Source organism: Grus americana, chromosome 5 (assembly GCF_028858705.1).
Source record: "Grus americana isolate bGruAme1 chromosome 5, bGruAme1.mat, whole genome shotgun sequence".
NCBI classification, from domain to species: Eukaryota; Metazoa; Chordata; class Aves; order Gruiformes; family Gruidae; genus Grus; species Grus americana.
This window is the reverse complement of record NC_072856.1, coordinates 57,762,034-57,787,477: the sequence shown is the minus strand read 5'-3', so window position 1 is coordinate 57,787,477 and position 25,444 is coordinate 57,762,034. Positions and strand designations below refer to the sequence as shown.

The 25,444-nt window shown below is 38.7% G+C and overlaps 1 protein-coding gene across 3 annotated transcripts in view; it reads left to right on the top strand.

Annotated features, from left to right (window-relative positions):
- The first annotated feature begins 13,330 nt into the window (after positions 1-13,330).
- BEGAIN (brain enriched guanylate kinase associated) overlaps positions 13,331-25,444 on the top strand; it is a 169,744-nt gene continuing 157,630 nt past the window's right edge. For 2 of the 3 annotated variants that reach the window (XM_054828834.1, XM_054828830.1), the window contains exons 1-2: positions 13,331-13,402; positions 16,413-16,542. In XM_054828834.1, coding sequence (XP_054684809.1) covers positions 16,495-16,542 — 48 coding nt within the window. In that variant the 5' untranslated portion in view covers positions 13,331-13,402; positions 16,413-16,494. Of the gene's footprint in view, positions 13,403-16,412; positions 16,543-23,248; positions 23,993-25,444 lie in introns of those variants that run through there. The other variant, XM_054828828.1, reaches the window with a different exon arrangement.

The window sequence follows — 25,444 nt, the reverse complement described above, 5'->3', positions numbered from 1 at the left end:
AACCCATATAGACACACCTCTTGCAGGATTCTGATCTTTAAGGAAGGAAAGCAAAACAGGAAATACCAAGGTATCTGAGCTAAGCAAGGGCAGCCTTAGAAGCATAATAGGCAAAATCCTATTGTTCCCTTCCTCTTCCTTTACCCTTTTTACTCATTTTATAATGCACAAGTACATTGGTCCTCTCTTTCTTTAACAAAAGATAAGTCACTAGTGCTATACCTCAGGGATGGATACCATGGCTAATATTGTTCAACACCTTCATTAATGACCTGGGTTATTGTACTGAATGCACCCTCAGCAAGTCTGTAGGTGATACAAAACTGGGAGAGGTGTTTGATACACGAAATGGTTGTGCTGTCATTTAGGGAGACCTTGACAGGCTGCAGAAATAGGCAGAGAAGAATGAAGTTAAAAAAAAAGGAAATGAGAAGGAATTCCTGCACTTATGGAGGAATAACCCATGCTCTGGTACAGGCTGGGTGCCAAGCTGGAAAGTAGATTTTCAGAGAAGGACCTGAGATTGCTGGTAGACAAGAAGTTGAACATGAGCCAGCAATGTGCCTCTGTGACAAAGAAGGCCAACAGTGTCAGCTGCATTAGGACAAGTATTGTCAGTAGGTCTATAGAAGTCATTCTTCCCTACTACTCAGCCCTGGTGAGACACACCTGCAGTGCTGGGTCCAGTTTTGGGCTCCCCAGCACAAAGGAAACTTACTGGAGTAAGTTCAGTGAAAACCAATGAGGATGATGAAAGGTTTGGAGCATCTGGCATATGAAAAGAGTCTGGGCCAACTGGGATTCTTTAGCCTGGAGAGCAGGTTCTGAGTGGGGATCTTATCCATGTGTATAAATATCTGATGGAGGATAGTAAAGATGGAGCCAGACTCTTCTCAGTGGTAGAGTGACAGGATGAGAGGCAATGGACACAGCCTGAAACAAAGGAAATTCTTTTTAAACACAAGGAAATATCTTCTATTGTGAGAGTGGCTGAACACTAGAACAAGTTGTCCCTGACAAGTTGTCAGGACTTGGCCTGAGCTCCACACAGGCTTTGTACCATTTTAAGTATTTCAGGATTTTTAAAGAAATGTGAGGCTTCCCCTCAGAATACCTCATTCATTGATGTCAATATTTCATCCTGTTGTGTCTAATGCACCCAGCTAAATAAGAGTACTTTCTACTGACTTGAATGTATTTTAGCTTATACCTATTGGTGCAATGAAATATTTTTTATTTTTTTTTTTTTTAGTTTGCAAGCTTGAAACAGATTTTGTCTTTTCTTACAATATCATCGCAAAGCCCACAAAATTTTGCTTTTCTTGTAATGAAAGAAAGTTCATTTTCCACTTTAAAAATCTGTAAAAAAAACCCCCAGTGGTTGAATAGAGAAACATTAGTGCAATGATCACTGCATTCTTGAAAATTAAAAAAAAAAAAACAAAAAACAACTCTATTTTGAGGTTACTTATGTGAAATTACTCTAGGCACGGTGATACTGGAGGTTTACAAGACGCGATTGGATGGAGTGCTAGATAATCTCATCTAGGCTCCCTTTCCCACAAAATGTTGGACCAGATAATCTTTCTAGGTCCCTTCCGACCTGGGCTGTTCTGTGATTCTATGATACCACTTTCTTCTTCGCATGTCAAAAGCAGAAGATGCTGCAGCAACCATTCTTTCCATTTCAACCCCCCAAAAATGTTTTTGAATTGAAAATTATCAACTGAGAAGAACTTCAAAGACAATGTTCACTACTGCCAAAAGATTGTTACAAAGGCAGATTTCCTATTGAAACCAGTTTTAATTATCATAACTGATGCTATGTTTTTGAGATGTCCAAACTTCTTGAATGGCCAATGCAATGACTGTAAATACACACAGAGCACCACACTTGGTCCCTAATCTTCACAAGTCTCTATGCAATAAATGGTATTATTTATGGACTACTCACTTGGCTATGTAAGGATTTGCAAGGTTACAATCATGGAGTACAGTGTAGCTCACAGCATACTTTCTAGAGCTCCTTAACTCTTCAACTATGTTGTGTATAAAAGAATGCATTTTCCCAGTCAACAAGTCAAGAAAGCATTCCTGAAAGTTTCATAAAAGAGCTTGATAAACATTATGGCAAAATTTCTTTGGAGTCTCCTGAAATGTAAGTAATTATTCAGATTAAGTTTTGGAAGATTTACTTATCACCAGCAATAACAAACTTATGAATCCTAGCGCTACCCTATTACTAGGCACGGATTATATTTATATGTGGTGACACAATATTCAAGCTCAGGTATCTAAAGTTAGAATTCCTAATCCATGCACTAAGGAATAAAAGAAGAGCGTGCTGATTTTAGACTGTACTTGTTCTAAGCAATGAGCAGAACAGATGAGTGTAAAAATACAGGTGGGGAGGTGGGGAAAAGACGAATAGAAATAATGAAAGATTAAATTAGTGCTATTTCTGGGAAATCAGCATCATAGAATTGACGAATGCTGGTTAGGTAAAAGAAGCACCTACCCAGTAGGACTTTCTGCATGGAACTCGGGAAAAGACTGAATTGAACCATTATGTTGCATTGAAGTTAAGTGAAACCAGCTACATAAAAATAAAATAAAACCAGCCCCAAAACACGATTTGATTGTGACTCTTGAGTAGACGAAGAGCTCACTGGTTATTCAAGTCCCAGACATAATGAAAATAGGTGCAACAGCATAATTCTATCAAATAAAACAGCAGCAATACCAAGGCTGTTATCTTAGCTGAGTTTAGACAGCTGAAAATTGGAGAAGAAATAGAAATGTGACAGAACAGAACTCTTGTGGCTTTTTGATAAACAGTTACAAGAAATGACTCCCTGGTAGACTAGACCTATGTTAGTGAACAGTCTAAAGAAGCTTTCCTAGGCAATGAAACACAATTGTCTTTGCCATTATAATGGCACAGCTTTGACTCAAGATAACTAGCCCATTTCTAAATAATTCCTGGGCGCAGTCTAAGAATTAATATGGACGAAGGCACATTCCAAGTAGGACACTTGCAAATAACTTTCCTATTTTGGAGGCTAAGAGAGATCAACAGTATGGACAAAGTTATTTTGTGCCAGTTAGCCCCAATGCTAGAGATGTTCATTTACTAGTATATAGACACAGCCAGTCCAACTTGCAAAAGTAGAGTCTGCAGACCCAATCTCAGGAGTAGTTTCGCTCATAACTTTAGTGGGACTTGGACCCAAAAATTGTTAAGATGCAATGGCCCAGAAAAAAATTTCCAAAAGAATTATTTTCTTTGGTTATGTGTGAGGGATATACGTTATCTTATGCTAAGAGTAATGTATAATGCACCTTTACTATGTGCCAGAAAAAAAGACTCTATGATTAGTTCAGTGAAGTAGGTATTTAAAAATAAAGATATTAATAGCAAAAATGTGATGATTAAACCATTTTTAACATGGGAGAGAAAAACCTTGGCCTTAAAAGTGCTCCTCAAGGAACAGAACACTTTGCCTTATAAAGAGGTGTGGCAAGCACAGAAGTGGATTCTACATTGCCCTGTAACTGTCAGCCAGAGGTTTTGTCTGAGAAGCTACTGGGTAACCCATCTTGAGCAGACCACCGGAACAGGCGAAAATGGCAAAAGGCATGACACACGGCCAGTTGCTAACTCAAGTAAACATTTCACAGTTCAAGTTATAGCTTTCCTTTCTTTGAAACAAGGTGCATATTTGCACCATGCTGAGCACAGTGATGGCATTCAAGTAATTAATGGGAATCTATGCCATTTTATAAACCAAAATACACCTCTTCTTTTACACAGAGATCATTTCATTCATCACTGACTGTAGGCACCTCAGGAAAGTCCATGAGCACTGCTACAAAGCACAGTACTACACAAGCAGTTCTAACTAAGCAGCAGATAGAAGTAATCATAGAATCATAGAATGGTTTGGGTTGGAAGGGACCTCAAAGATTATCTAGTTCCAACCCCCCTGCTGCAAGCAGGGACACCCTCCACTAGACTAGGTTGCCCAAAGCCCCATCCCACCTGGCCTTAAACACTTCCAAGGATGGGGCCTCCACAACCTCTCTGGGCAACCTGTTCCAGTGCCTCACCACTCTCACAGGAAAGAATTTCTTTCTAACATCTAATCTAAATCGACCCTCCTTCAGCTTAAACCCATTACCCCTTGTCCTCTCACTCCCTGATAAACAGTCCCTCACCATATTTCCTCTAGGCCCCTTCAGGTACTGGAAGGCCGCAATTTAGGTCTCCCCGGAGCCTTCTCTTCTCCAGGCTGAACAATTCCAACTCTCTCAGCCTGCCCTCACAGGAGAGGTGCTCCAGCCCTCTGATCAGCTTCGTGGCCTCCTCTGGACTCGCTCCAACAGCTCCATGTCTCTCCTGTACTGGGGACCCCAGAGCTGGACGCAGTACTGCAGGTGGGGTCTCACAAGAGCGGAGTAGAGGGGCAGGATCCCCTCCCTCGACCTGCTGGTCACGCCTCTCTTGATGCAGCCCAGGACACGGTTGGCTTTCTGGGCTGCGAGCACACACTGCTGGCTCATGTTGAGCTTCTCATCAATCAATACCCCCAAGTCCTTCTCCTCAGGGCTGCTTTCAATCCATTCCTCGCCCAGCCTATAGTCGTGCTTGGGATTGCACTGACCCACGTGCAGGACCTTGCACTTGGCCTTGTTGAACTTCATGCAGTTCACACAGACCCACCTCTCCAGCCTGTTAAGGTCCCTCTGGATGGCATCCCTTCCCTCCAGCATGTTGACCGCACCACACAGCTTCTCCTTCTTAAGTTGAAATTAAAGGGAAAGCCTTATGAAGGGAAAATGAAATTTCCCCAGATGCAATTTGACAGTAGGTCTAGTCTAAACAATTCTTGGTCAGAGTAAAACAGGAACCTGTCTTCCTGACATATATTTCATGTATTAAATACAGTACATTGCTCTGATAAATAGTACTTTAGCTTTTGTAACTGGTGTATTTCTGTCAAAATCTAATGAGGGCTTTTCACGTACATAAAAATGAATTAACTTGATATTCTGTACTCTGACTCTGCTGGTTCTGCATTTACTTATCCTGCATTAGATAGGTAACTGTAAATAGATTATTACTACAATCCAATCATAGCAAAATATTATGCTGCATTTGGGAAAATATTTCATTTCCTCATTTGCAGCAATTGACTTGATAAAGTACCTCATATGCAGCCCTTATACTTTATTGTAAGGTTATTAGCACAATTGGTTATAGGATATAGGATCTGAATATCTTCAGCTGGAGAAAATATGCTGCAGGAAGGAAGGCACTTTGCTTTCCTCCAAAGCAGCCTGATTTGATGTGGCACAAGGTTTCATGTGAGATATATAATTCCATTCATGCGGGATATATAATTTTCCCAAAAGTTTCCTGTGGGGGCAGCATCTTAGAATAGGTCTTCATGGACTCGCTAGAACTGACTGTCATGCAGAGGCTCATGGAGCATAACTCAGATCTGCCAGGCTTCAGGCATTCAGCAAATCTTCTCTCGTTTCTCCTCTCTGAACACGTATCAAAACAGCAGTATTGTTCACATCTGGAAAGGATGGTAATAGATTTTACCAGAAAAATACTGGTCAAGTTGGATATGCAAGCAAAGGAGTGAGATGAAGGGATCTGGGATGGCCACTGTGTCCCAGAAGCTCTCTGATAAGCAAACCCTCCTTGAAGGCTGAGAAGGCCAAGTCCAAAGACATCACTAAAGCAAGGAGATCTACTGTCCCCTGAGAAAACTGTTGATGCCTCAGGGCAGCAAACACAACCAAGAGAAAACAGTCATCTTGTTCTTTGTATTAGTGGGTCTCAAAAAACTCCACTGCTGGTTACTTGGGTACTACCACATTTAAATATCAGAGATTTGATTTAATTTTCAATGGTAGTAGCATTGAGCACTTTTGAAAATTATCATCCTCTAATGTCATATAACTGTCTGAAATACTTAAATTTGCATTCATATCAGCAAAGCAACCTCATCCAAATTGCCCTGAAAACATCAGGATTTCTATATGGTAAGTATGCTAGATTTGATGAGAATTTATTCATTCTCTTAATTCACTAGCGTCATGAATCCACCCTTCCTGCTTTCCTTCTTCTGTAATATAAAATTATATTCCACATACGTTAATCTCTCTAAGCAATTCCTCCTACCTGATAGATTGTCTCTCTTAGCCTGTGGCCTACTGTATTACTTAAGGCAAGTTTTGCAATTTTGAAGATAGTTCATTTACAACAGACAGGCAATTCTGTTCATTCTAGAATTTGATACAAAGCTAGTCCACCTAGCTACTGTGTGCTACAAGGACTGCTATATCTCAAATAATATGGTTAACCATTCCTGGGAGCCCTGAAATGGCTGCTTTGAACTTCATAGACATGCTTCTATTCCTCAGCTTCCTCCTTATCTCTCTTTTTCAAACGCAAGAATCACAAACCATTCTGCAGGAATAAAAGGCCCCAAAGGTGCATATCCCACAAATTCCATGTAAAATACTATTTTATCCAACCTTGTAACAATACTGATAGAAGATTCATTTTACTTTTCCTAGTAGGAATGCAGGTAGAAGGTATCAGCCCTCAAAATACTGGACCAATATACTGTATCAAAGTGCTAATCCAACTTCCCCCAGAAGCAAGCTTTCTCCTCTCAGAGACACTTTGATTCACAATTCTACTGAGCACAATAAACGTGAATACTCAAATACAAGCCTTACAATTCACAAGAGAGAAGGTAAGAGAAACTATCCTATACAGCTGTCCTAGTTTTCGGCTGGGATAGAGTTAATTTTCACAAGAATCTGGGAGGGGACACAGCCAGGATAGGGGACTCAAACTAGCCAAAGGGATATTCGATACCATATGATGTCGTGCTCAGTATATAAGGGAGGGAGCTGACCGGGGAGGCGGGGTCGCTGCTCAGGGATGGGATGGGCATTGGTTCTGGGCGGTGAGCAAATTGCACTTTGTATCATCCACTTTGTATATTCTGTTATTAGCATTGTTGTTGTTATTTTCCTCTTCCTTTGCTGTCCTAGTAAATTGTCCTTACCCCAACCCATGAGTTTTACCTTTTGCTTATGATTCTCCTCCCCATCCCACCTGGCAGCGGGGAGAGGTGAGCGAGCGGCTGTGTGGTGCTTAGTGTCGCTGTCTGGGGCTAAACCACGACAACAGCAAAAAATAAAGATAATGCAATAATGACAGTCGTTGTTTTGTTGGTCCACTATCACTACAATCCATCATCAGTATCTGAACACTTTTGCCAGACTGATTGTGAATTTCTGTTCTGTATCTTTTAATGCAGCCTGCCTCATTATAATCCCCTTGGCAGCACAGAAGTAAAAGATGGTCTTATTAGCTGCCAGAAATAAAAGATATTTTAGCAGAAGAAAGCCTCTTTAAGCAATATATTTCTTCAGGGAAATTCATCGAGGACGAGAGCAGTAACAGAGTAATTCTTCAGGAGTTAAGACATGAAATATAGACTATTGTGTAAAGCACAGCTTTGCTAAAATTCGTGTGGAAGACTGAAACACCACACGATGTGGCAGATTTCTGATAAGTTGTCAGGGCTATCTGGCAGTGTTCTTATGTAACAATCCTAAATGGAATATCTGTCAGTTCAATCACAAGTTCAGGTTAAATTTCTGAAGCTCCTTTAAATTTTTGAAAGATCAAAAATTTAACATTTAAAATTAATCTGAACATTACCATTTGGATGACAAAATTTTGAGCCTCCTCATTGTCACAAACATTAAAAGCTTATTAAAAGTATCTCTTGTATGTATGCACCTACAGGGGATCACCTAGAACTTGCATTTTGGAGTTTAATCATTACAGCAGCAAGGTCTGAAGGGTCTGAAAAAGAGACTCATTTTCAAGTGAGTCAAATTTAACAATGCACAACAAATATGCTTAGCAAAAAGCTGGCTAAATAGAGCTTAACAGGCATGTTCATTTCTGCAAATTGATTTGGCATCTGGAGTCTGATTTTTCTATTTTGCCTTCCCTACATCTCCTTGAGGCAATTTTAGGAGAAATAACCAGAGAAGCAGCATTGGCAACATACTGGAAAAACGCTGGTTACAGATGGTATAAAGAACACTATCTTGTTGAAAATCCATAAAGACTCAAAGCAACAGAAAAAAAGAATGGGATACAAAAATAGTTCACAAATTCCAAAAGCATTCCAGCTTAGTAGCTTTATTTCCAGAGTTAACCAAATACACTTTAAATTTAAAGGTAGAGATTGCTAACAGGTCATGTACTTAGCAGTGCTGACCCAAGGTTAAGTATTTTTTGCTCCAAGCTATATTGGAGTCAATAGCTTCAACAGGGTGGTATTATATCCCCTACTTTTAATAATGTTCTCAGCTTGACACCATCAAATTCCTATGTGTTTCTTTTAACAAAAGTAAAGTTTATGTTCCTCAAAAGTCATTGCATATGACATTTGCATATTGAAGTTTTTTAAATAAAAGAGGCAAGGTTTACTTACAAGGTTAACACAAAATCAAACCTACAAGTGTCTAGAATGACCATCTCCCAGCAAGAGAGAGGTGTCCTCACGAATGCGCTCATTAACAATATTCATTTTCTGTGTATGCTCTGGTTTCCGTAGAGGTGTTTAGATGCTGATACAAATATGAAATGAATGAAGACCGTGGGAATCTGTGCGTAGGTGTGCAGTAGCCGGGCTGCTGAAAGTTGAGCATGACTGATGTGCAGATAGCAGGCTCTGTGTGGAGAATGATAAACATGGTGGGAGAAAAGATTAGTGCACACGTGAAAGGGAACTTGCTATATATTGCCTGAATTTGCCACACACCCCCTCTCTCAAGGTTATCTCCCCTCTCCTCTCCCTAAATTTGATTACATTTGACAGAGTGATGAGTACTGCAGCCAGATGAGACACATTTATTTTGCTGAACAATCCCAGCGGATTTAGAAAAACAGAATAATCCCCCAGCCAAGGTACAACTTAGGTTTTCAGGATACAAGCTGGGCATTTTTTTTTTTTTTTTTTTTTTAGAAATGCAGGTTCAGAGCAGCTGAGATTATTTCTAGACTGAGGTCAAATTGAGCAAATAGCTTTAGCCAGATCTTCAATTTTTAAGGGATGACTTTATGTTTGTCCAAAAGTCCTGCATTTGCAGGGCTAATCCTTCCTGAGACTTCTGCTCCTAATGAGCCACTCCAGTCACCAAGAGCGAATGACTTTCCCCAAGGCCATCCAAGAGATGTACATAGGCACTACAGGGCAAACACAAGTCTCCGGCTGGTGAGGCCCCTGCTCTGCCAGCCCCAGGGAAGCCCCTGTGGCTCCTCGCCCCGTGAGCTCCCGGTCCTGGCTGCACCCGGACAGTGTTTCTCTGTAGGTTTTGAGTTAGTAAAGGAACATCAGTGCCTGCGTTCTTTCTCTCTCCCTATTAAAGTCTTGGAGTTGTGAAGCTTTGCAGAACTACCATTGGACTGTCAGGGAAGGATTTTGAAGACCATTGTCAAGCCCCTTTCGTTACATTGTGGCTTAGCAATAGAAAATACTCCCCATACACAAGGGCTGAGTAAGCTTCCTTTTCCAAACTCCCTCCTGCTTACATCACTCCATGAAGGGAGGATGAGCAAGACCAATTAAAGACATTAAATTCACCATAATATTTGGTCACTTTAATGAAAAAACCTAATTCAAACACAAGTGGCCATTCCATTTTACTGTGTTCATGACATTTTTCCCATGGCATAGCAAAGAAAGATTTTACAAAGACACATTTCCAAGCGCTGCACTTGATAATGGGAAGCAAATAAAGTGCCTGAACACCACGAAGTAGGCTTCTTCTAAAACCATAAGATACCATTCAGACACACTATCACTACTCTTACTGCAACCCTGCTCTTACTAATAACTTGGTCTGAAGAAAGTAAATGAAAAAGAGTTTTTTTAATTTTTTCCCATGGAAGAATACATTAGTTCACAAATCAAAATATGTGCATATGTATGTATATTTATATATGTGTATGTGTGTATACACTTACAAATTTAGTAAAAATTCCAAATGCTCAAGAATTTGTCACTCCATAGCAGTTTGTTTGAGAGAAAACTACTGTCTTTGTTAAAGAGTAATGCTTCATTTTGCATTGGATAGCTTTCTAGCTTCTAACCTTTGGTTATTTTATATCTAGATTTGAGGTGATGAGAGTATTTATGACAACAGGAATTTAAAACATGATGCTGAAAGAAGGTGACACTGAAAGAAGGTGGCACTAATAGGCACTAAACTTTCCAAAGCTTCTATTATCTTTCAAGTATTGTGACTGCTTTCATGTACATTACCCGAGATCACTTGGAAATGCACTCTTTCTTCATAGACACTTAGACAATACTTACAAGTTACCCAACAGTATTTCTGCGGCAATGCCTGTTATTCATTCACGTTGAGCTGGAAGGTACTGGAGGACTTAATCTTTATTCTGTTCAGTGCAATAAAAATTGCATGATAAAGTTATTACAAATTAAGTTATACGACTAATCACCAACTGAACAGTGGTATCATTCTTGCCCTAGACTTTTGCTTTTAGAAATAACTGCTTCATCGCATTCATTCTCTCATCCTTCTAAGACCTGCTCCCCTCACTTTGAATAAGCTTTAAAATATTCCGTTCAAATCCCATAAAAGGGCAAGACCAAAGATTCCAGTCACATTACTGTTGAAATTCAAAGTTGAGCCTTGACTGTACTTTCTTCTCCTACTGCTGCTGAGGTTATTGTTAGCAATTATTTTACTGAGAGAAGAGGGAGGCGGAGAAAGAAAAAAAAAAGAGAAAGAATGAGTGGTTAGATAGCAGTGTTCTGCAAGATATACTTAGAATCAATCATATTACTGTTTTCTCAGCCAGGCTAGTGATCATAAATTCTGTATCTTTCCCCAAGCTCAGTGGCTGTGCCAGCCATTCATTCTGAAATGCTTCATGTTTCCTATACAGGAATTCACAATAGGATTATGGATTCAGGAGAAAGCTCTGCTCAAGGAGAGGCAGGGAGTGAAAGGAGGCTTGTTTGGTATAGCACTGCATAATGTGGAAAAGGAAAAGCAAGCCAAGAAGATGGAGAAATGGAAAAGGAGGTAGAAAGAAAGGGAGTTTATTTGCAGTTCATGACAGAAGTTTTGTTGAATGAGGAGTTTCTCTGCCTTACCTTACTTTCATTTGGGAACTGGAACTGGAATGTCATTGGGCCAGTTTGGAATTGACCACTAACACCTGGAAAAACATTTTTACACCAGCAAGAGCCAAAGCAAAAAGGGGTATACACACAGGGCTGGGCAATATTTTGCCGCTTTAAACTCCCAACTGTAAGTATGGCAGTGGCTAAAGCAAAATCTGCAAATGAAGTCACGTTTCCTCTGTTCTCATGTCAGCTCACTGGAAAAAATGCCATTTCTCATAAGGAATGCAATGTTCTTCCTCCCTTACCCATACATATCTTGGAGGTCCTGGCATATAATGACTGTCCATTTGCTTTTGGCTTGAACTCACCAGTCTGCTCATAAGATATAACAGAGTCTGAGGGAAAGAATTTGCTAGTCAAAAGATCTTATCATGAAAAAAAACTAGTTACAGAGCTATGTAGTGGCCTTGCTGGTCTGAAAAAAAAAAAAAACAACCAAAAACCCAGAACAGAATAAAGAGCAACCAATTATTTTCCATGCAGTGGTTAAAGCAAATGGGAACACAAGCAGGGATGTGGTTACGAGGTCCTGTGGCTACAGGAGCCATTCTACTACTGAAGCCACCAGGAGTAGTGAGCTAGAAACCTCTGCTCTATGTCTGTATCTTGCAGCCGTTAGAAGCAATGACTGCTGGATTTCAGCAGCTTCTGCTCTGTTTTGAATTCAATGTCAGTTCAGAGGCATTAATTGTTGCCTTTTAAGAGACAAGGTCTGTTTTTTCTGGTGAAAGGAAGGTGCTGCTTTAGGAGTTTGCCCCTGGGATGCTGGGAAGTTCTGCCCCCTGGAACACCCAGGTCTTGCACGTTGTTCAATCTTCAAAACTCAATGAGAGCTGATGAGGAGCAACTGTAAGGGGAAGCCCACTCTGGGATGCATGTTGGATCTCAACAGCAGCAGTGCAATAACTTAATGTAACCAGTTATCGTCCCCTTTCCCCTGACACATTTTTTTTAAGTCAAGACATGGAGATATGGCTAACCATTGGCCATCTCCCCACCTCAGGCTGGCAAGCTAATGATGCAGAGCATGGGTCATAACACAGTTCACTTCTGTCTTCACATTAGAGATGAAAGGTCCAGTCTTTTGGACAAGCCAAATCAGGATAAGCTGAAACCTGACTACTCAGAGTAATTTCCAATTGATAAATACATCAGAGATCTCTCCCTATCCAAAAGCATCCTTGGGCAAAAGACAATTTAAAGTAGACTATTTCATGATGCAGGGCTAAATTTAAAGAACGGTTTCTTCTCTGCAGTGCAACACTGCAGATATAATTGACTACTGGACCATGATGTACATATACAGGCTTTACAGAGGCAGAATTCTAACAAAAACATTTAAATACTTTAAATGGTGACATCACTAAAACTCCAAAAGTGTGTATGGTTTTGTATTTTAAATATATAGATATATGTGGATGATTTTATAACCATAATTACATGCCTTTATGATTGCAATGGTTTGTGTATATTCAAAAATGTAATGCTTAAAAATTTTTCTCCCAAAATATCAAAGGCAAAACAAAATACTTAGGTTTTCACATTTGTGTGACCCCTTTGGGACAATTCCTTCACTCCTTTCTCAGGGATGGAGCTCTAGAAGTAGTATACAACCACCAGAGTGAAGGAGAGTAGCAGGTACTGCATTTTGATTGTAATCAGAGCCTTGACCCCTCCTAAGGGAATTCAGTGGGTGTTCTATTTGAAAGATTTTGGCTCTACCCAGTTTTCTACTTATAATCACAAATAATACTGACTCGATCACTTTCAATCTCAAGTGTACATGACTAACTAGTAATTTCCTGCATTTGTGACATACCATGACCCTCCTTGATGCTGTTAGTTTGTGACTACACAGAAAAGCACTGGTAAGTTGATAAGGAATGACCCTTAGTAAGTTGTTCTGCAATTGCTTGACTTTGCTCTGCAAGTTTATGCTCTCATAGCAACATGGACAGCATATCATTCTATGCTGGCTTCATTAAAAGAAAACGATCCTGTCTTTCAGTTTAAAAAAAAAAAGTAAAGCTGTAACTGTTGAAGCAGCATGCACCTAATAAGCTACTTCTAAATCTGGCTCCATCATTTCAGTCTGTGGACTAGCAGAACAGAGCTTGCAGAATCCTTCTCAAGTAAGTATTGCTTTCTCTTAACAGCATGTTTGTTTTTTCATTTAAAATGTATAACAGGTAGTAAAGAAGTCTTCAGCATTGAATTAGTGGTGCTGCAATATGACAACAGAATGCCTGCTTTAAACATGAATTAACAAGCTCTGTTGTTTCATTTGGCAGACATTACTGTCTTAAAAAGGAAATATTTAATACATTAAGGTACAAGACAGCAAATTATATGGATGAAGCTTCCCAAAGCTGCAGTGCTAGAAAGCTAATGGAATGATTTGCAATTGACTGTCAGGATAGGTTTGTTTTTTTAAAATTAGTTATGTATCTTTTATTTGCATAATACACATCATGGAACATGTCTATTTGATCTCATCAGAACTGGAATATGTATGCCGAACATGCTACTGGCCATTAAGTATGACATTAGCAAAATCATCTCTATCTTTCAGAAAGGAAAAAGTCAGTGGCATTAATATTATTAATAAAACTAATATGTACACATTAAACCTACCTCAGGTTTGTATTAAATGCTGAAGAAAAATATTTGTAATGGAAGACTTTGTATAATTATACAAAGCATTAGTCAATCATTGTTAAACCCAACAGAGTATAGATGAAATACTTGTTTGTATGAGAAACAGCATAAATGTATGCGATTTGCCAAAACAAACATCACATACTGTAGCATGCTTTCTGCAAGAGTATTTAAACAGCTCTGACGAACATGTCTCTTTAATATAATGAAATGGGGTGGGACTATGGGAGTTGAAGGAAAAAACCAGCAATATTTTGCTTCACGTCTAAATTGCAACTGTTGTAGCAGAAAGGAGTTAGGAACAGGCAAACCACAGGGCTACCTTTACATTTGGTGTGCAAGCACACACATATCCACATGCAAACAAACATTTTTTTTTTTTTTCATTTAATCCTAGCTGTTTAGCACCAATTCCCATGACATGCAACTCTGATTGCAAACACTCAGGTTTGCATCACTCAGCACAACTATATGGTAGCTGCATCTGAGACATTACAACTCTGGTACTAATGTCCTGGAAACATTCAACACAAACATGTCTATACCTCCAAATAATATTATTTATCATAATTTTTTTTTACATAGGGAAAAATATGCTGCAAAACCTGAAATTGTTCAGTTAACTTCCACAGAAAAATAAATACTTTCCTCCTGCTCAAGTTATCCATCCCCCAACACCCCATGACAACAGAAGTCAGGAAATTACCATTTATTTCTCCCAGTTATTTTCAAAGTATTCATAACAACAATTTTAAAAGCATACTGCCAAGCCAACTCATTTATATGCAGGCAAGCTTTTTTAAGCAAACTTTTCCAGGACATATTGAAGCATGGAACTGGAACAACCATTTCCTTATTTACTGTGTAATAGAAATAGAAAGTCTTTGGCAGATTATGCATGTGCAGAGATAAAGAATGAAAGCAGAGATAACAAAATTACTGTGTTACAGTTATGGTGAACAATAATATATACTTCCTTTTGCAAGCAACACCAAGCTTCCTAGGGCCAGCTCTGAACAGCCTAATAAATTAGAAGCCAATAAAGGAGAAGTTTAGTCTGACATCGCACAGCCCTTCCCAAAATCTCAGGAAAACACATTATAACAAAGCCAGTAACTAGTAAAACTTATGGTACCATCCCCACAAGACTAAAGGAAACATCAGTGAGTAGTAACACCACTAACAAGCTTTGATCATTTCCACAGCTATTATTATTCAGCCACAAGAGGAAGCAATCATTGGTAACTATTTCTGAGACAGACTAGGAGAGCGGGGAGGAGAAAGAGGGTTGCATTCGTGAGGCCTCCAAGGGAAATGGTGACTTCATGATCAAGGAGATGGCATTGGCTAGATGAAAAGGCTCATTCCTTCCTTATCCTTTGTGATTTCCTAATCATCCAAATGAATGATCCTAATGAAATCCCACAAACCTACTACAGGTCAATTGTTCTTATGAAAGTCAAAACCCCTAGGGATTTGACCTACTACACAGAACTGTGAATTTTTGTAATATGCTCTTGAACAACTCAGTCTAACACAGAATTTACTAATTTGAATAAGCTTACCGGACAGGGGGAAAAAACCTAAGAATATCATAGCAACATCTTATTCCTTCGTGGTTTATGCATTTGACAAAGACTTTCCTCCCGGTCTTAAACTTTCCTCTATGTTTAACATTTAATTAGTAGAATTACATATTCCTGCAGATGTAAAAAAGATGACAAGAAAAATGCTGCTGTACTGAAAGATCTCTTCAATACTCCTGGAAGCATCACTGGGATGGACTTTGGGTAGCCTTAACGCACCAGTAAGGTGGTATCACATCAAAAAGGAACATTATATGGCTTCAGAGACAGCAAGGCCTTGCAGACTGTGGCATCCAGCAATCAAAATAGGAATGGATTTAAGTAAAAGAGATTAAATTGTTTTAGAAAATATCATGAATTTTAAAATAAAGCAGAATTCAGTGGGTGGGAAATATTTTCATTCCACCTGAAGAAAAAGGAAATGTATTTTTATTTCAAGTCTGATTTTGCATGAGAAACTAATTCCATTCTTCCACTCACTTTTCTTCTCTACTCTCTTAAATTTTCTTATGCCTTTTCCTCCTCCTTTGCTTAATAATAATAATAATAATAATAATAATAATAATAATAATAATAATAGGATATAGGGGCTGGGAAATAGGAATAGAGAAAAGGGAGAGTAAAATAAAAATGGTATACCTAATTTGGAAAACCACATGACACTGCCATCCTACCTCAAAGAAGGACAGGTTTAAGAATACACTCAAAGAATATGACACTTTCCTAAAAACACACATGTTCAAGGAGCAGTGGAAGAAACTAAGACTCCTCATCTATGTATTCTCAAAAGGATCGATTATTTTGCTGTCTTTTCACCAAGTGACTACAAAGTGAACTGGAGACACAGAATCAAATGCTAATGTAATGTAGATGACCTACAGCTCTACCCATCCTACAGCACGGCTACAAAGAAGGTGCAGCGTGTGAAGAAGAGCTCATGGAGCAGCTGGCTAAAGCAAAAGCTGAGCAAGAAAAAGAGGATGTTGGCAGAGGACAGAAAGCATTTTGAGGACTCATTCACAGTCAAGGTATGCAGCCGCGGTTAGTCTATAAACACTAATCTGATAAAGAAATTGTTATTCACAGATGCTGTTATCATCTGTTAGCTAGAAAACTCTATCTCTCTTGGACAAGGACAACAATCTCTCAGGCAGGTGACATCGCAAGGTTTTCGTGCTAAGAAGTTCCAACACAGAGAAAATGCTATAGTGTATATGCTCTGAACCTTGGCCTAACTGGACCAGAAATCTGTTCCCTGTGTTGTAGATCACCCTCCATATCATTTTGTATTCCTCTCTTCAAAGCAGTCCATTGTCTGAACTATGGATAAATAAAAGATCACTTAAAACCCTCGAAAAAAGATCACAGTCAGCAGCTTTATTTCTCTGTGTTTTCTCAGCAAGAGTAAAATTTCTCTTCATGGGATAATGAAAGGGAAAAAGTCTCTTGGGAGTTAAGGGTAACCAAATGTCATTATCTAATGCCGCAAGTGCCTGGTATATTTCTTTGAGCAGTTTGAAAAATATACACAGCAACATGTGTCCACAGTGGAATTTTCTACTGCTAGGGAGCAGACGACACAACAGCCAACAGCTTACAACTGATACTAATTTGGCTGCTTGCACAGTAATGGAAGGCGCTCTGACAGTATGATACTGAATGCAGTAAGGACCTGTGTTGAATTGGCTCTTTTCTTCTGCTGTACTGCCATAAAAGTAATTTTAAAATTGATACATTAAAACATTTTGTGCTTACATTTTTCTCTTCCTTAATTTTTAATTCATTTTAAAAGCTATAAATACAGCTTGCGTGTTAAATGGGTGGCTGGCTCTAGTTTTATAGCAGCTGTAGCATTTGTCAGAGAACAATGACTCTGTTTTCAGGGTGATGCAGGATTTATGCTAAAAATCATCTCTCCTTTAGCTCAACATTTCTTACAGGCATGCCACAGCTCTGTCTAGTATACAGCTATAAGTTAAATGAATCAGATTTGTGACTGTTGGAAAGAAAGATGGCACAGCAATTTGTTGCATTGCGTTTGGTCACTCTGTAGTTGTAAGACAGATGAATGCTTTCCTCATAATGGTGGAGTTAGAGTAATGAGAATTTAGAGGAATTTAGATCCTTTAGATTCTTTAGATCTTTAGATTTAGATTCAGGGTCGGATGCAGACACTGTCCACTATGCAGATTCCTGCATAGAAGCATGAGATTCTTAAATGTGTCTGTTCCGTATGACACCATATTACCTTTTCACGCCAATAAAACCCACCATTTTTAAGAATCCAGACTGATTTAATGGTGGCAGCACTGGTCCAATCTTCTGTTTGTCATTACATGATACAGAGCTACCAACAACTGGTAGGGAAAGGAAAAACTCATTTTAAGATTTTTAACTCATTCCCATTAACAGTCACTCGTTAAAATAAAAGAATGCAACCTGCATTCTACTGGTCCTGAAGACACCTAGATCTCACAGAGTTAGAGCAAATGTCTGCTGGAATTTTCCTTAGAACTGCAAGACTTTTGAGCAGAACCTAGTGAGCTAAAGTGATTACAGGCAATGCTGGCTGCATCACCTGTCCATTAGAAATGATTTGTTCTAAAAAGAGAGGGAAAAAAAAAAAAGATGGTGAAGTTTATTTAGCGAAATGAAATTTTTGCTGACACCTAGCATCCTAGAAATAGACATTATTCCCATTAATTTGGAAATGTGATACACTTTCTGGAAAATAACTAAATAAAACAGTGCTGAGAAGACTTTAAGCCAACACTGTCTTGCTGAAGAAACTGGGCTAGACAACCTTGTATTAAAAGCAAATTAGTATTTGGCAAACATTACAGAAAAAAAAAAAAAAAAGAAACCATCTGCTAAAAAGAAATCCAGAGAAGAACATCTGTATTATTTAAAGGGATAATCTTAATTGTAGAACAGAAAGGTCTCATAAAGCACTCCAAAATGAACTGCATTAAGTGCAAAGAGTAGTGGATAAGACATGATAAAATTTTCATTAAAGGCAGCAGGGAAGAGTATATGTGAACAAAAATGGGCACTGGAAGAGTTGGGATATAGCTATTTTGAACGGACTGTATGCTGAAGGATTTGCACATCTGTAGGGCAAACTGAGAACTTTGAAATGAATTGCAATTCCTACCAAACCTGATGGATTTGGCTCTGGTGCTTCAGCAGTATTTCTGAGCAGTTAAAAGGCTGACTGAGAACAGCAACAAAATTACTTACAGGAAATACCATTGTTATGGAAAGACTCAATCTTTGCTGCAACAAGAACAGCACAGAGACCAGTATAATTATTGATCCAAAATCCTGGAGTCTACTACTGACTACAAAAGACTCTACAACCAATCTTAATTGGAATTAAAATAAACACCAATATTGTTTAAAATCAGATTTACGCTTTTTTTTTTCATTAATAACCTAAAATTTTCTTATGAATCTCAAAATGTGGAAAACCTTTACTCTTGTTTATTTTTTTAATGTTGATAATCTACTGAATGTATTATCGCTAATGTATCAAAATGCATCATTTTAGATATACAAAAACTTTGCACACCTCTTTAGTACTAGAACTGTTGAATGTTTTCTGCTTTGACCCAAAAATGATCATATCTTCCAAAGCTCTACATAAAGAAACTTCCAGTTGTCATAACAACCTACTGCAGCTTCTTCGCTACATAGCTAGCTTGTATTTGCTTTTGGTACTATTAGCAAAAATTAAAATCTCCTGAAGTTTAAAACCCAGGGATATTCTTTAAAAGGGAGAGGGGAATTAATTTTTTATTTTAAAAAAATTTCCCACAAAACTCAGCTTTGAATTTTAAATCTTCCAACGGTGCTCTGTAGAGACATTACATTGTATCAAGTCATGTTTGGAGGTAACTCTGTTATGCTCCATTTTTATACAAAATCTGCAGGTTTCTAATAATGTCTGTGTAAAATGACACTCAGAATATAAATAAGTCTAAAGTAACCTTTAGAAAAATCTTCATGTGTTTTCCTAAGTAACAAGTTTACTAAGCAAGTCCCTGAACATTTCAGTCTTGTCAAGTAAAATACTGAATCATTATGAAAGTCCCATTTAAGCTGTGATCTCAGCTATCGTTCTGTTATAAATGTTTCAGATTCAGCAGTCAATTTAGCAGGGCAGGATCAGTATTGCTCCGTTTATGTTCTTATATTTATACTAAAACAGAACACAACAGCTTAGAGATTGCACTACACAAAATTACAAACTGGATCCACTTAGGTCCCTAGAAACGGTTCACTTATGAGTTGTCACTACATGAGTCTTGATAGTACCTAGAGAGATGTCACCTTGATCAGGGTCTCATTATGCAATATTGTGTACCAGTGCATAGAAAAAACCAATTCTTTCCTAATTTTTAAGGACAGTTAATGGCGGCAACAGAAGAAAGTGCAGGTGTTCACCAAAGGTCAACTAACAAGGTAATGGCAGAGCTGCTAACAAAGGACATCTTATTCGCAGTGGTCTGTCACTTCGGTCAGAAAGTTTTCAATTGATTTTCACAGGCATACTGTATTATTTCAAGAATTGTGCTCACCATTTCTAAAATAGGGCAAAATTAGTGCATAAGTTTTTCTCTTAAGATTTTTTTAATGTTAATATGACAGTTTTAGAAGAACTTAGAAATCAGGCAAACATCCACCTAGCAGAGGCATGTTGTAGCAAGAAAAAATAGAAGAATTTGAGCTCTCTGAAGGTATTTCTTCCAAGAGTACAGCCCAGACTACTGCAGCAATGCATTGTTATTCACAGACATACCTGCTTGCACTGGAATGAGAAATTCTCTTTATCAGCAGTGTCTTCAAAGACATTTAGATACATAAGGCAAAATAATTTTAACACTTTAAAAATAAGTAACTTAGCATATGGAAAATAAATCACGAACATCAATTCTTAAGCATATTTTGGTTTAATATTCAGCTTTTCTATTTGTACATGTGACTAGTGGAAATAATGTCTATGATTCAGGTAGTCTCTAGAGAATACTTTGGTGAATTTAAGACAGACCACTGAATAGTTATTATTACTATAAACTTTGATAACACCTATTCCAATCAGGATTTAGAGGGATTGATGTGAAAAGATCTATATCATTCAGGTAAGAACACTTTGTCATTTTGCAGCTGTGGTTTAATTTTTTTCTTCTTAATAATTTGATATGTCTATGTCATATGTCTAAAGTCATTAGGCAGAAATTATCTGAAGAGAAGCAGCAGTATAAGCAGTATAAAAAATCCACAAGTGTTATATACCTTACCTACGTTACCTATAACTTACAACCTGATATTATTTTTTATTTTATTTTATTTGACTGCTATACAGATGACATATTTCAGAACAAATGGGCTTATTCCTGACAATAGAAGATAATTATATGAGTGATTTTTGTTGGCTGTACCACAGACTTCTGTCAAATTCGCACCTTAAAATTTGCACATATGCAATAGATAGCTGAATATATGCCTGTAGTTAACATAGCTTTCTTCATGCACAAATGAGCCCAATCCCTCATGAATAAAAAAGCTCTTCTCCAAATATGTACAAGCCATTACAGATTTTGGCTCAACAATGAGGCTTGCTCTGTTTCTGAAACAGACATATTACTAAAGTCCATTAAAATTGCAGAACCCACACTTTGCCAAGCTCTAATGGATCCTGGAAGGCAAAAGACCTGAGATGCATTAGCACAGACCCTACCTCTTTGGGGAATCCTGTTTGCTTCAATGAATAACTGTAAGTTTGCAGAAGTCTGTGTCAGGACATACTGGAAAAGCCCTAAATTCTGGCTTTACAAGAAGACAGTAGTGCTGTATTGTTCCCTGATTATATTGAAAAGGTCATGAAAATCTTCGTGTTGACAATAGAAAGCATTTGCCAGCCCTTTAAACTGTTACCATTCACAGTCAAGTGAGAGAGGAATAACTTCAACTAAAACAAGACAGTGCGAACAGGATTTATGCATTTTAAGCCACATTTTCTCTTTGATCAGGATAATGTTTGTTACATGCAACGGAATGGCACAGTCCCATAGAAAATATGGAAGCATTTCAGAAAGTAAAAGCACTTGATTTCTGATGTGTTAAAAGGATCTTCTTGTCCTCCTGTTATTTGCAAAATTAATGCACTTACTATGTTAATTTGAGAGATTTGCAACACTTCAGCAGCTTTTATGAGCTATGATTTAAATGAGTCCTGGAATTACTAACATGGAGACAATAAATTCTGTGCAGTGGGCAAAGTGACGTGTAATGAGGGACCTAAATACAATGTCCACTTCAAAAGCTCATGGAACTACATTTCAACCCAGGCTGCTGCTGACCTGTCAGCTATGTATGATACTTTTAAATGTGCTCTTCACTGACTTTTCTCCCCTTCCTTGCCACCTTTTCCTACTCCTCAATCCCTTCCAGGGATCGTCCTCATGTCACCCTGTCCCAGCATTTAAGAGAGGTCACTCAGGTTTCTGCTTGTGATTCACTTCTCTTGTCTTTCTCCACTTGCTGCATTTCATCAGTCAGAAAGCCATGGTGATGGCAATGACAGTGATGTAAGAAAAGTCTGATTCCCACCAGACAAAAAGGGTTACATGGCTTGCTTTCACCCTTATGCTGAAGTAAGGACATGCAAAAAAACTATTTTGAGTTTATCATGCAGTTCATTCTCTGGTCAGTTCCTGTTGCAGCATATCACTGGGAAACTCCAAACTTTCATGCTGATTATAAAGTCAGACTATAGCCCTTAACCTCCCTTAAACTAGCCTTTAGGTTCCCACATATACAATGCAAAAATAGAAATTCTGCATGTCACAGTTCAGAGTTGCCTGTCTATAATGACAGTAAAGAATGAGAAGAGCTTCACATGCAAGGTACTAGAAGAACCCACCATTACTACTCCAGACTCATTTACAATGCTGAAATATTGCACCTCGCTTTGGATTCAAATCTTTAAAAATTATTTTAGAATGAAAATTATGGCAAGAACAAGCAGGTAGAAAGTAAGAATCACATTCTCTTTTTGTCTTTCTGGGTCTAGCAGATCTGTCACTAAGCTTTCTAATAGAATAGCAAACACTAGTAGCATTAGGACAATACAACATGACCTTCTCTACTATTGGATTTTAAAAAGCCCTGAAACAGAACCACCCCAGACTTTACTTAGTGAGAATTGATCTCCATCATGGTAGTTTGGTTTCCAGTTCAACAGACAGGAATATATTATATGCTGCTTTGGATCAATGAAAGCCTATGCTCATCCACTAAGCACTCAATACCCTGGAAAATTTGCATGTCCTATAGATTCTGTTCATTAGTATGGCTAATTAAAATGATGAGAATGTGCTATTGATCTAATTATGAAACATATGCATAATTTGGGATGCATATGGGATAAAATGTGGTGGCTGCACTGTTATGCCTTTCAAAGTCATGCCAGTTGTCTTACAAGATAGAGAAGGATTTATGGGAATGCCACTTTCACTGATGCCAGCTGACATACAGACACAAAAATAAATGGAGTCACTGTCAAAGGGCTCCATTTCCCTTGTTAAGCCAGAGGGTGCTGTGCCTGGAAGACTGTCCAAGCAAGAGGGGGTTGGCAGGGTGACTGAAGAAAGAGCATGCAATGCATCCACTGCTGCATGTGTACCAGAAGTAGGAACTGATGCAAAGAGGAAACTCTCTGGAGATTTGACAATGAACAGTTACTCAAAACGCTGCAGCTCCAGTGAGGACAGCTTTGAGTTACAGGGTAGCACAAGGTCAGAAGCTAAAAGCTTTGTTAAAAGCAAAAATAAGGATGAAGGCTATCGACCTCCTCGATCAAAGCACTGTCAGAAAGGGGGTGAAAAAATCCACGGACTGGAACACTCTTCTCTATATCCAGCAGAAGTGGGAAACGCAAGCCAAAAGCTCCAGAGGCAGAAGAAGACTCACAAGAAAAGCAGCTCCTCTGCATCTGATTTGAGCTTGGTGAGTCAAGGATCATCAAGTTCATTGTCTGTTGTGGAAGAAAAAATAGAAGCTAAGCTCAAATTCTCTCAATTTATTAATGAAGTTACTTTCAGAGTGCTTGATCCCATGAGCCTGAGGGCATACCGAGCTGCTAAACTGAAAAACACCTTTCCATCCAGTGTGAGAAGCCTGGATGATTTGCATATTAAGAGAAAATCTCCTGAAAGCTGGAAAGAGAACATTCTAGATGGGAAAACCCATCAAGAAGTAGACTTAGAGAGTCTGAGAAGTGACGACATTGTGGTTGGAGCACGAACGCGCAAATTAGAGAAATCCCTGTCCCTGGATACAAGTCCCTCTCTCAGATCATTTGATAACGGTGCCTCATGCAGAACAAGATCTGGCTTGCCTGTAGAAATTATGATTTCTCAAAGCAAAGAAATGTCAGCCACAAAATCTGCAACTCTGCCTAGGAGTACAAGCATGGTGAGCTCTCTCTCAAATCACTTCTTTGAGTGGTATGTGACAAGTACTTGTGCATTAGCGTGACTATTTGAGAAGTGTTTCTGTCTTCCTGGGTGGGCTTTTACTGGGTACACAAACTTTTCTCCAGGGTGGAAGAAATATGGAGAGTTTATTTTTAGTGGCTGAAGAAACCAACTCTAGGACATATGGGAAGAAGGAAAGACAGGATACAACTAGACAACAAGACAGGATACAACAGGGTTCCTTTTAGTTTGGTGTCTTAAAGGAAGACTTTACAAGACCAAACGAGAAGGGTATTCCTGCACTGCAATGAAGCATACATATATATGACCAGGTCAGCTCAACAGGAGCAGTCAAGGCACCCTCAGAAAAGGGTGAAGCGGGTACTGTGACAGACTACTCAGGCAGTCAAGCTCACTAGCTTAGAACTTGCTCAGGTATCTCTACGCTAAACAGGTATGCTCAGTTAGTGTGTTTAAGTACTAGTGAGAGCTCCGACATCCTGAAAACTTAGCTAAGATTTGTGCATCTGGAGTTAATACATCTAGATCAATAATTTATTTCCTGATTTTTCTGGAAAAAGCTTAAGAACTGAAAAAGAAAGAAAAAAAAGACTAAAGCTTTCTTTTGTGGTCTGGCTTAAAATATTCATGTTTTTAATTTTTTCTTATGAGATTCTTTGTTTGGTTGAGGAAGAGGTATTTATGCCTATGGAGGGGGGCAAAGGGAAATTGTTCTTTTCTTGCATGGCATTGTCAGAAATCCTGAGCTGCCAAACCTTGAACTGATACTTTATGCTATTGTGTCTCCAAAGCAGTAGTTGTAATCCTGCTAAAATAATCAAGGTCCAGGAACTGTTACTTAAGACTATACACATGTACACAGATGTTGCTAAAATGGGAGCTGCTATGGCTGCATTAGTCTTTAAAAGGTCTATTCAAATTTAAAAACAAAGAAACAAAATGTTGTTGGTTTTCACAGAGGACTGTAGCATGTGGGAGAACATCCCAGTCTTAAGAATTTCATGCAATCCTCAGCAACCCAAGCTTAGGATTTTATAGGATGTCCTTGGATATTTTAATTATCACCTATCAAAGATGTCTGGAGGGAGATGAGGTAAAAGATAATGAAACACAGGGAGAATTTGCACACTGTGTTGTGTCACAGCTCCACAATGGGAGCTGTCCTGCAAAGGGGTCAGGAGGCTCCAGCCTGAGCCCATGGCAGGATACGCATTTTCACATTTCAATTAGCCATCTGTCAGAGCATCTTTTCCAGTGGACTTGCTTGTACTGTACAGATTGGAATGTCCAACCGATCAAGTACTAACTGACTAAACACTCCCGAGTGCTCTGTAATTCCATTCAGTTAATGCAGGCATCAGTCTACTCCAATTTAAGCATCAGCCTGCTCTAAATCTAGTCATTTAAATTAAACACAGTAGTTACCAAG